This window comes from Columba livia, chromosome 5, assembly GCF_036013475.1.
Source record: "Columba livia isolate bColLiv1 breed racing homer chromosome 5, bColLiv1.pat.W.v2, whole genome shotgun sequence".
NCBI classification, from domain to species: domain Eukaryota; kingdom Metazoa; phylum Chordata; class Aves; order Columbiformes; family Columbidae; genus Columba; species Columba livia.
In genome coordinates this window covers 60,108,989-60,121,874 of record NC_088606.1, presented here as the reverse complement: position 1 = coordinate 60,121,874, position 12,886 = coordinate 60,108,989, and the positions used below count along the sequence as shown (strand labels likewise).

The following is a 12,886-nucleotide window of genomic DNA, read 5'->3' as shown; positions in this document are numbered from 1 at the left end:
TCAGGATACTGTATTCACACAGTGAAGTTGATACCATCATTCATTATTTTATTACTTTACATTAGACAAATTGTTCCATTGAAACCAGAGTTCTATCTGTCATGAAAAAAAAAAGGCATTTGCATCTCTTTCTGGGAAAGGCAGGATTTATGTCATCAAACACTTAGAAACTCTCCTACTCAGAGCCTGTAATTCAATTTAAGATAATTTACACAGTAAGAACAACTTCTAAAGACTCTGGAACAGCAGTGGCCAGAACATTTTCCCATTAGTAAACACATACTTCTGCAACATGCCTCTTGAAGGGGAACTAGATACACTAACTTAGACATATAATATTTAAAGCTGTGTGGTAACTACTCAAAATCATTGTCTTTGGGCTGTTCTGCTTTTTCTAAAGTGCTGAGAGTGCTATGAGCCAGAAAGAATACACAAACAAAATGCCACATTTTTACAGTGAGGCAAGCATTTACAGGAAGAATAATCTCCTTATGACTAGAGAAGGACAATGCATATGCATTATATATATTAAGATATACAGCTACCTAATGCAAAAAAAAAGGGAAGATGAATAACATTGTAAAAAAACTTTAAATGAGAATTAAACATGGTCTTTATATGCTCTTAAAACAGTGTATTTTGGTATAAAATTAAAAAAAAATAAATAAATCACTAACTTGACTCTCTATTGATCTAAGTCTTGTAACTACCTGTAACTGAAGAAAACTTGACTGGTATTTGGCAGAACAGAATTGCCAAAATCATGTTTTAAGTAACTCCACATTTGTTGTTGCTCAAGAGAAAGAAGTCATGAAGATGTCCAGGTTTTAATCTGTGAATAGAAACCTCCAGTTCAGGCCTGATTTTATTTCCCGTTTGCATAGGAATGGGATAGTTGCTCCTCAGCCTTTCAGAGCACTGCGTGATTCAGCACAAATCCTTCTTAAGGGAACAGCTGACAAAGGCTGGATGAATAGAGGCGTTTTCACATACACTGGCAGACTCTTGCAAAAGTCTTGGCTGAACTCTCTAGGGCTGGCAATGGTCATTAATCTCTCACACAAGCACTAAAACTCTATTAATGAGTGCTTTTCTGCACACATACACACAGGAGCGCTTTCAAGAACTTTTGGCATTGGAATTTGAATTACCTTTTGGGGTGTAAAAAGTATCCCAGCAATCAAAACTACATTTTTTTTCTCAGTGCCGTGACAGATTATTTTATTATTTCTATAATATGGCTAAGACAGTAGCCTGCTGCTGCAGCTCTTTATTTCTACACCTCTCTTACCCATTAAACTGTAAATCTCCTTGGAAGATGTCAAAGCTGTTTCTCAGATGGCACACGGAGACCAAAAATACAAAGCGCTGGGCAGGAGTCCTCTCCTTGTCCTGCTTCTCCATCTCCACATACCAGACACAGTGTAATGCCAGTGGTCGGTATTTCCCGGTCTGACGCACCAGTTTCATTGCCCTCTGACAGCAAACTTGAATTCAGCTGTTCATAGTCTTCCTATGGCCAATTTGCAGGAGAGCTGCTCCCTCTGCTGAGTTTTCTGTCGATCGGCACCGGCACCTGATGTCCTTCCTCACCATGCTGGGTCCCAGCCCGGACTGGAACGTGGGTCTGTCTGCTGAAGACCTCTGCACCAAGGACTGCGGCTGGGTTCAGAGAGTTGTCCAGGATTTAATACCCTGGGATGCTGGCACAGACAGTGGTGTTACCTATGAGGTATGTGGACTATTTGTAATATTCTCAAAAAGTAAAGTTTACTTTAAAGCAGTGAAGAACGATAGCTATTTGATCCCTGGCACTGCCATAAACGCCTATTATATTACTCTAGTAAAAATTTTACTTATAATGAATTAAAAAATCATTTATACAGATGCTACCTACAGTTACTGTCAGTCATTGTGTGAATTCCCTGTGTGTTATTGTTAGTACGATAGTACTGCATTTTCCTGGGGTGTTATTTATAGTCACCTATTGAATAAACATAGGACTTGGTTTGCTCAAAACTAAGCATTAAGTTGTCCACCCCCTTTGATACAAATCTGTGTGCCATCAGCAGCCACATCAACTTGATATTCTGCTTGGCACAAGAAACTTAAACATTCCCTACAGTGGACATTGAAACTCTGGACTTCTCATCACTACGAGACTCCAAAATAATTCATTTTCTCTGTCTCTATCACTCTTTCAGTGTAGGAGGAGATTTATACCATCCCCAGGTGAAGACTTGGTTTTGACCAAATTAGTTACATCAAATTACTAAATTGGTTAAGTCCCCATAGGTGATAAGTGTACCTACACTATGTGTCTATACAGACAGTATAGACAGCTGAAGTTAGACAAGATTACTCATATCCTCAAATACCATGCATACTCCTTTTTCAGATGACAGAATATGGTGCTTTTATTCTTTCAGAACCAGTACCTTTAGAACCCAAGGAAATTCTCCAGTTATAATGCAGCTCTAGAGGCATATTGAATATTTGATTTTTTGTTAATGCCCCCCCTACAAGGGGTACCTCTTATTGTGAACCCAGTTTCAGGGCTGAATCCCAAAGTGTATGCACCTTACCATTAAGTAGGAATATATCAAGTACACCTTCTGTTGGAATTTTTCAATTTAGCATTTTGGAGAAATTTTTATATCTGCATCTGAATCATACAGTCATTAATAATTTTTAGTTTCTTTCTAAATCTTTTTTAAAAATTCTTTTTATTGCAGTCTCCTAACAAACCTACAGTGCCTCAAGAGAAGATCAGGCCACTTACAAGCTTAGATCATCCTCAAAGTCCATTTTATGATCCAGAAGGAGGATCTATCAAGCTGGTAGCCAGAGTTGTCATTGAAAGAATTGCACGCAAGGTACAATATACAAAATTCTCAAGCAACTGAAAAAAAAAAAAAGACAAACCAAAACTACTTCACAAACAAATAAAAAAACCCAATCCTTCCTCTCCTTCCCACCTCGCAACCTACAATCCTACCTACAAACCTACCTACAACAAAGATAATGGCAGAAAATTTCTTAAACTGTTTCTTAAATGTAACACTGCATGAAGGTATTATTTCTCCTACTTCTGGTAATTACTACCTGTGCTTAATTGTGGAATACATGGCAATTAGAAGATTAAAAAGTCCTGCAGATGTACTAGTGTTTCACAATATACTGTTTTAGCCCCTTTCGCTGAATACACATTTGAGTTTTCTATGTCCAATCTCCACAATAATTTCTTTGCAGGGGGAGCAATGCAATATTGTACCTGACAACATAGATGATATTGTGGCAGATCTGGCACCAGAGGAAAAAGAAGAAGGTACTTTTTAAATTAGTTTGTGATGTACTCATTTATATTTTGTTCCATTCCCCACTGTAATTTCTAGATAAAGTACAAAACTGACTTAGAAGCAAAAGTCCCACTCACTGTCAAAAACTGGTTTAGGTTTTCATCTTTTCTGGTATCTACTATTAGCCTTCTCTTACACAGCAAAGAAATTCCATGCACACCTGGAAGATGACAATAACAACAAAAGCAATAATAGAAGCTTTTTGGGGTTCAAACATTTTTTTGTTTCAATGAAAGAAATGAAAGATGGTGATTTTTTTTTCTTTTGGGTTAAAAACAGAAAATAGAGTGCAGGAGGAAAGAATGTATCCTAGTAGCATCTAAAGTAATTGACAGCCAAGTAAAGAAAAGTAAACAGAGGACAATCTATTTTTAACATTCACGTCCTTTTCTTACTTTTTAGATGATACCCCTGAGACCTGCATATATTCAAACTGGTCACCATGGTCAGCCTGCAGCTCTTCTACCTGTGAAAAGGGCAAGAGGATGAGGCAGAGGATGCTTAAAGCTCAGCTGGACCTCAGTGTGCCCTGCCCAGATACCCAAGATTTTCAGCCTTGCATGGGTCCAGGCTGCAGTGATGAAGGTAATCAAGAGGAAAGGGTGGAGGAAAAGAACGTTTTGTAGGGTTTACTTTTCTTTTAAAGTTCTTAAAGCTGTTGGTTGCTGTAGTATGACTTGGGTTATAGCAAACAGAGGAATAATTTGTCAAAGAATACAAATTGTCTCTGGTCAGTTCTGCAGCGCATCTAAGTCAGTGTATGAACTATTCAGACTTATAAGGGAAAGTAAGTAAAGTAAGCAATAAAGGGGAGGACAGAACATGAGAGGCAGCATAAAAGTGATAGTGCACACAAATAGGCAGCTACAGATTTATCAGTTCTGTTGATACTAGCAATTGAAATGGTTCTCTGTATTTTAGATGGTTCCACTTGCATGATGTCTGACTGGATTACATGGTCCCCCTGTAGTGTTTCCTGTGGAATGGGAACGCGATCTAGAGAGAGATACGTAAAACAGTTCCCTGAAGATGGCTCTATGTGCAAAGTGCCCACTGAAGAGACTGAGAAATGTGTTGTAAATGAGGAGTGTTGTAAGTATTTTATTCACCTTTGTAAAATCCAGCCAGTAGCAGCAGCACTGCCCAAACCATTTTTTTTTCATGAGATCTATTAGCAAACAATTTTCTCTGTCCATTTTGAATAGCCCCTAGCAGCTGCCTCGTCACTGAATGGGGAGAGTGGGACGAATGCAGTGCTAGCTGCGGCATGGGCATGAAGAGACGGCACAGAATGATCAAAATGACTCCTGCTGATGGATCCATGTGCAAGGCAGAAACTACAGAGGCAGAGAAATGCATGATGCCCGAGTGCCGTAAGTATCCAGGACTTTATCTCCTCTGTTATCAAGTGAGGCATCATTTCTTACACGTTGCTCCATCACACAGAGAATATAGCTAAACTAGAAGCAATGTTGCTTTTTCTTGTTCTCCTTAAAATTCAGTCCCTTAGGGAATGTGCATTAAGTACAACATTCACCATCGGGATGAGAGTATCAGTAAAAAATATTCAGTGGAATCCTACTATTGTATTACCCATACAGTGATATGTATATTAGCAAGCCATACCTAAGTAACTCTGAGTTATCAAATATGAGGTATATTTAGTCATAAGGTTAGAATAAAACAGTACCCTCTCCTTTTAGCCCATGAACAGTTCAGAAATATAAGTGCTCCTTTTTTATAGTCTACCAGCCTTACTGTCACTATTAATATTGGTTTTAATTTTTTAAGAGATGTTAAGATTTTCACCAAAGGTGGAAATAATTAAGTTTAAAAAAATATTTTCGATAGATAAAATGTGGAAGTATTGTATTTTAGACTATATCAACTTGACTTCCATTTCTGTCCATAGCAACAATCCAGGGTTTTTTACAGGAGTTATGACTGAAACATACCTTCTTAATCTATTTATTCCCTGGAAGCACTGGCACTCTGCAGATACAAATAAGATATAGAGAAATATAGGAAAGAAAAGGTATTAAAAACAAGCAAACCTTTCATTTTAATATTGTGTTTTCTGAGCTTCTCCAGGAACATCATTCAGCTTGTGATTCATTTTGTTCAAAGTGACAACAAAGTACAATTGGTTGATGACAGATAAATCATAGTACATTTTCCACCAGTATTATTTTCAAAATTTATATCTTCATAATTTATGTATAACAAGAATTCATTGCCTTTTTATTTTCATATTAGATACCATCCCCTGTTTACTCTCTCCCTGGTCTGAATGGAGTGACTGCAGTGTAACATGTGGGAAGGGAATGCGAACCCGGCAAAGGATTCTGAAATCTGCTGCTGAGCTTGGAGACTGCAATGAGGAGCTGGAACAGGCAGAGAAATGCATGCTGCCCGAATGCCGTAAGTGTGGAAAACTCTCTGGAAAGAGGAGGCGACTGTGTGTCAGTCTGGGGGTCAAAACTCTACCACCATTTTTTAGCATAATTTCTTAGATAGGAGTATTACTGACTGTGGAATTTTTTTATTATTATTATAATCATTCACTTTCAGCTATTGAGATCTGGAATATAACCACATCTTAATTTTTGCTTGCCTTATTTAACCCTATGCTGATGATCAATATTGCTTTGGGTATACAGTTTCTGCGTGTTTAACACACTACACTTCAGGCAACAGTTAGTGCACTTCCCAATAGTAAATAAGTCAGAATTATGAAACCTATTTTTCACTCAAATGCAGAATGTGTGCTAGGAAGGACAGAAGGATTAAAATCACCTGTGTGATTCTTTTAGCTCACAGAAAGAGCACAGAAGAGACTCACTCCATCTTTGATACCTCTCTGAACTGTATTGCAGTCTTTTTACTGATCTGCAGCCCTTTGCAACCTGGAATATCACGAGCCAGTGGATGGTGTGGACACAGCTGTGCCGATTTTTTACCTTACTCCACAAAAATCCCCCACTTCTTGGGTGGTATAAATTCTTAGTTTCTTTGCAGTCTTTGTGAAGCACTATAGCCTAAGGCACTGCTGAATGAATAAGTCCTGTTGCCAGATGGTTTATGAGGCTTTATAACTAATTATTTTTCACAGAAAGTGTTGGTTAAAAAGGCTTTTATACTGTAATTCAGCTTCTCTTAAATAGCATGAAATATCATTTTGATTATTATTCACCGGGGCTATAAGTTTTAAGCAGTACTGAAAGATGAAAACTTTCAAGACAAAATGTTATTAGTGAATCTTGTTTATTGCATAACACTATAAGAAAAGCAAGGCTTAGATCTCAGAGGCATCAGATTCTTTGTAAATATAACCCATTTTTTAACAGCTTTTTGCTGTAAAACACACATATGGGTGTACAGAATGGAAAACTGAAGAAGGCACAGGAGAATTATTTATATTTCTTTGTAATTTTAGTGAACTGCCAGCACCACTCTTGAAAAAGAAATTGAGGAAAGTGTCAAATAATAGTTCTGCTAGAAATGGACTCAGAAAATTTTGATGTGTAGCCTCACAAAATTTGCTAAAAAGCCTCAAGGCTTCAGTTGCATTCACATATTTAGGATGTGTGTTTCTTCTTGACCTTATGTTTAGATCTCATGCATTTCCCTCTTTGCAGCCATCGACTGTGAATTAACAGAGTGGTCCCAGTGGTCTGAATGCAATACCTCGTGTGGAAAGGGCCATATGATCAGGACAAGAATGATTAAAATAGAACCACAGTTTGGAGGAACAGCATGCCCAGAAACCGTCCAGCGTACAAAGTGTCGACTAAGGAAATGCCTGCGAGGCCCAGGTATGGAAAAAAGGCGCTGGAAAGAGGCCCGGGAGAAAAGGAGAAGCGAACAAGCAAAAAAAAATATAGATAGTGAGCAATATCCAGGTAAGTGTCAAACTGTTATTCAGTAGGCTCATGTCTGTTTGTCTTTTCTGCACAACAGGAGTTAGTGGACAGCTCCACTTCATGCTGCGAGAAGACTTTTATTTAGCATTTCAGTCTAGGGAAAGTTTCAGCAATAAAGCACAGCCACTTTCGGAGTTTGACCATCATTAAAAACGCGCGACCCATGTTTAGAGCTCAATGGAGAAAGGCTCCATCTGTCAGTGTCCCATCACTGAGAATATTTTAGCTTCTTCATTATGAAGTGTGGAATGTGAAAAATCTGGAATTTGGACCTGGCAAAGGGCTAATTGCAGTTTCTGCAGAACTAGGTGATAATCTTTGCCTCCAGTTTGAACCTCTGAGCTTTGAAAATATTTGTTCCTGGATCCAGTGCCGAATTTCAAAACTGAACTGATTTCCACCCCAGTAACCTGATTCAGACTTAGACTGGTCTGAGAGATCTGCTCGGACTGCATTTTCAGTAACAGACAGTATTTTAAAGCACTGATACCTCAAATCAATAAAACATAATATCTTGTGGTATAGTATATATTATCAGGATAGGAATTACTGCTAAGCTGTGGTTCTTGCTCTGACATTTAACAGTTTCTTAATTTTATCTGTGTTTTATATTGTAGACAGTAAATTTCTTTTCAAATACATTTTTTCAATGTTTGACAAATGAACCTTGATTATACTTAAGTGGGGTTTCTTAATTCCCACTGTAATAAACTAGGCAATAGGTTATCTTAGATTCAGAAGATGTAAGTGTGCACACACGCATAGTGGTACACATATTGAAATACTAAAAACTTAATCAAATAACTTGTTTTTTTAGTTTGTAGGCTGAAACCATGGACTGCTTGGACAGAATGTTCTACATTCTGTGGAGGGGGAATTCAGGAACGCTACATGATGGTAAAGAAGAGGTCCAAAAGTACTCAGTTTACTAGTTGCAAAGACAAGAAGGAGCTAAGAGCATGTAATGTTCATCCTTGTTAACAAAACACAAGGCTCCCAAGTGATGCACTCCGAGCTAAATGGAAAGTCAACCTTAGTTTGATTTTTAAAACAAAAAAATATGTAAAGTGTATATCAGTTTTCATTTTTGCAGTGTGGTTTGCTTTTTAGTCTTGCTGGTGCAAGAAATGTATTTTATAAATATTTCCTCACAGATTTATGCTGAGAGTACATCTTTGGTACTCCAGCCAGCCCTTAATGCATAAAAATAGTACGTCATTATGAGTCATTTAACTAAAATACAGACATATCTGTGGACATGGAATAGCCATATAGAAATATTACTTGTAAAGACATGGGATGCATGCATATTAACATAACTAGGTTAAAGTAAGTGACATGTTTCATATGTGGGAGGATTTCTCTCTCAGTTTGATTTTGAAAATCCAAAGCAGTGCCTATGTGATACACAACTATGCCAAGGAGTCATTTCAGTAATGCTGGTTCAATAATATTAAAGGTGCATGTTTATCTTTTTACACTATTGGGTTAAGCTGATAGTTACAATAATTATCCTACAATGCTTTTCTTCACGTGGATGCTATGGTCCATGCAAAATGGTCTTTGTTTCTTTAAAACTTAAAAAGGAAATAATCTGTCATCTCAATAGAGATGACTGCCTACTACATAGTCACAAGTCAAAACAGCACACAAAGAAAATGTATGAATGTCATAATATATATTTAGATACCATGTTCTTATATTGGGCCTATCAACTGCTTCACAAAATGGATACAGAATTAAAAGAAATTGGCACAAACACAGACAGTCACGCAGCTGTTTCATGGAAAGGCTTCCACATGAGAGACAATAAAAAATTAGATTCATTCTTGTGAGGATGTTAATCACTAAAGAAGAAAGAAAGAGGTTTATAATCTAATAAAAATAGTAGAGAAAAGGTGAGCTGGGTTCTCATGCATCCCTTCTAAGAAACAAAGGGAGCATCTGAAATGAAACAATGACAGCCTCTGAAAATATTAATTACAGATTGACACAAATGTATTCACAGCAGTGTCATTTATGTGTTTTCACTCAGCGTATAGGAAGATATAAATTTACTAAATTTGTGAGAATTACTGATTTGTAGATATACTAGCCCAGATAAATTACTTCCCTGACTACTTGAACGATTAACCAAACTGCCTGAGATTAGAAAATAGCTCCTCAGCATTCTAATTGCTTTTGCTATTTCACATCATCTTCAGCTCTCATCCCTGTGCATAATCAGGTGTAGGACCATCACCACCTCGGGCTTCACATGCTATTGGAATATAATACTGTCCTGTACAAGTTAACATTAAAGATGAGAGATGAACGGAATGTGTTATCTTTTGGTTCAGGAAAGGCAGCATACACCTATGTCTCTACATAAGTAACAATAATGCTGACTCCTAAAACAAGCTTGAGAGAAATGAGTGGACAAAAATTTCTTTAATAGTCTCTTTAAACCAGCTTTAGGTAATTTAGTCTCTTCTTAGCCCTTGGTTACAATCCTGCTAACCAGGTTTCAAGTGTCTGCACTTGATGTGAACCACAACACGTTGAGGCTGTTCAGCTTCACCATCACCACCGCGGGCATCCTCTCATTGCAACCTGTACCTGCACAGAGTGGGCTGGTTACATGACACTGTAGGGCTTTCCATCATCATTTCTCCACTGAACACTGCGAGAGCTGCTCTGGACTTCCACAGCTCTCACATCCTACCCCCCCAAGGTATTTTACAGCTTTTTTTTTAGACCTGGAATGAAAGGAAGCCCAGGGAAATAATGGAACCAACCACAGTGTTCAGCCTGTCTTGCTGCTGCTAAGTGAAATGGGTGCAAACACATGGTGAACCAAACCAGGAGAAAAAAAAAAAAATGCAACAAGGTTTAACGCTAAAACCAAACACTTTACATTTTGCACAGCTTGGCTTATTTAAAAATATTAATTCAGATAGTTTGCCTTCCTGTGCCTGTTGAAAACTTCTGCAGTTTATGTCTCTATAACACTGTCACTACAGTGTAGCAGCAAGACAGTCTCAAAGTGATATGTGTATGACCTTACCTTGCACGTTAATCATTACAACCAAAATAACCCCAAACCCAACAACACAATTAAAAAAAAAAAACAGCAGTGGAATGGCACAGATACTGAAGGCGTGACCATTTGAGCATATTTCAGGTGGAGAAACAGATGTGATGCTATGGCTGCAGAGAAGGGCTACAGCAACTGATGCTGGATGCTCAGCCGCTCACCACCTACCTTTGAGCTGCTCTTGCTGAGCCTGACAGAGGCTATTCCAGCTGAGCATTCAAAAAATAACCTTGAACTGTGACAGAGGGGGTTCTGTAGGCTTGGATCTGTGAGATCTTGGGACATAAGGAGCACAAGAAGAAAGTTTCTCCTGAAAAGAGAAAAATTATTATATGAGTTTATGGACTATATTTTATCTCATCAGCCCTTACCACTTGTTCAAGCTAATCTTGCAAAACTGTGCCTGTTTCTGCAAATAATCCATTAAAACCAATGTTGAGTTGTTATTTTCATTTTAATGCTTATTCCAGTTCAGCAAGCTGTTTTGTCTTTTAATTACTCCGGTTGCCAAAGGCTACTTAGTCAAAATACACCTTTAAGTATGTGGGAAATACATACCATCTTTCTTAATGTGCCCACAAAATTGACCATTGAAATAATCTGGCATTCCTTTTACTGTGGTTCTTACTAATTTGATTCTCCATATACATTTCTTTTGTCTTAGGAGGCTGTTCAGTGTGACTTCCAGCCATTTCTCTTAGGCTCATTAAAGTTATGAATGTTGGAATTTTTTTTCCCCCACCACATTAATACATATGGTGACAAGATAGATTGCACTTGGTCAGAAATACGTGATCGTTCCTGCTTAGGTTCAGCTTTTCACACTGTTTTTCTGTTGAAACACTTTACAAGTCACTTGTCTTTCTTCTAACTTGATACAAAAGAAATATTTAAACTTGTTACATTTTGTAAAAAAAAAAAAAAACAAACACAAAAACAAGTGAAGAAAAAAATAAGAGGTTGATTTTCTATTCAGAAAAAAAAAAGCTCTGATATAAAATATGTAGAAGTATTGCATTGTTACTGTAAACTTTCTAGTAGTGTAATAGCCACTGATTATCAGTCAATAAAAATGAGAACTGTTATCTCCTGAATAATACTGCTGAACTGAAAGCACAGATATCACTCCAGTTTTGTAGACCTCAGTTATCAGATTTTAGCATTGTGTCTATGGGTTTTTTTCTAACATAAAAACTGTAGAAGCTTTACACATAATAATAATAATAATAATAATAATAATAATAATAATAATAAAAAGTTAGGGGCTTAACAAATGTACAGTAGAACTCTGTGTGTGCAGCAATCAATTTCAACAAAATTTTGTTTGGTTGTGTTTTTAGATTTCCTTCATTGTTTTTGTTTGCTGTGGAATTATGAAAAAGCTACCATGAATATTTCTTACCAAAGTCTCGTGTAGATGTTTTGTAGCTGTCTGGCTAACACATTATTATTATTTTGGAATAAAGACATCTTTACTATGAATTTTATACTTGTACGAGATTCTGTTCAACTAATATGATTATGTACATCAAAAAACCCACACACTTAAATACAAGAAGTCATGCACTTATTTATATTGCACTTCTTCTCAAGCTAATGGGATGTCTATAGGGGGTTGGATTTTATTAGAGCCATTCTTTCCACTTGAAAGTTATTTGCATCGAGTTTTTGGTCAAATAGTTTTTTTGTCTATAAGAAACCACACGGTAATTTAGGATTGTTACTCAGATTACCCTGTATTACTCTCATGCCAGTTTTGTTGCTGGTGGTGTCAAAAATAAAAGAGAAAACTACTTAAAAGAACACATTTTAAAGCCTGGTGATACATGAATGAAAAAAAAATATTTAAAATGAGCTTTCAAAGAGTCTGAGATTTTGTGCAACTTTCAACTGATATTTTGTGTTACTAAAAGACTACTCAGGTGTACTGCAAGTGTATGTCATTGACAATTACACAGAAAAGTGCAACAGCTGGGGAAGTCACTCAGCAGAGCTGATGCTGTGGAAATGCAACTGTAAGTAATATCTTGCAGCCAGGCCCAGTGTGTTCATGGAAAAAAAAAACACCCTATTGTAAAACTAAAGCGTAACAAGGCTGAGGTGGACCTACAGATAACAAGCCAGGAGGTACTCACTGATAACTGAAGGCAGTCTGGTCCAGTAAAACTCCACGGGCATTTAGCTGTTTGCTCTTACTAGAAAGACTTTCGGTATTTCCAAGCAGCTGTTTCAGGGCAGGTTTATCAGGGCATCCAACAGCAGCAGGAGGCACCCTAGCAGCGCCACACCCCTGCAAAGAGCTGCCTCCCCACCAAGCATCCCTGCTGTGGTGGCAAGGGGTGCCTGGGACCCGGGATGGTGCCTCTGATCCTTTGCCACAGCATCACGCAACCTTTGCGGCCACTTTCAGAATCACAAAGGTTAACTCACCTTTCTGTAATCCCTGCTTTAGTTTGTTGGCAAATAGAAGAGTTTCGGAAAAAAAATTCCTAATCCTTTTGTCTTCCAATAAGACCAAGAGCCCTGAG

At 37.6% G+C, this 12,886-nt stretch overlaps 1 protein-coding gene across 1 annotated transcript in view; it reads left to right on the top strand.

Annotated features, from left to right (window-relative positions):
• SPON1 (spondin 1) overlaps positions 1 to 11,840 on the top strand; it is a 193,354-nt gene extending 181,514 nt beyond the window's left edge. The window contains exons 8-16 of the mRNA XM_005499314.4: positions 1,531 to 1,732; positions 2,736 to 2,876; positions 3,253 to 3,328; positions 3,762 to 3,944; positions 4,281 to 4,451; positions 4,565 to 4,732; positions 5,616 to 5,780; positions 6,998 to 7,261; positions 8,100 to 11,840. Coding sequence (XP_005499371.1) covers positions 1,531 to 1,732; positions 2,736 to 2,876; positions 3,253 to 3,328; positions 3,762 to 3,944; positions 4,281 to 4,451; positions 4,565 to 4,732; positions 5,616 to 5,780; positions 6,998 to 7,261; positions 8,100 to 8,263 — 1,534 coding nt within the window. The 3' untranslated portion in view covers positions 8,264 to 11,840. The remainder of the gene's footprint in view (positions 1 to 1,530; positions 1,733 to 2,735; positions 2,877 to 3,252; positions 3,329 to 3,761; positions 3,945 to 4,280; positions 4,452 to 4,564; positions 4,733 to 5,615; positions 5,781 to 6,997; positions 7,262 to 8,099) is intronic.
• Positions 11,841 to 12,886: the final 1,046 nt, after the last annotated feature.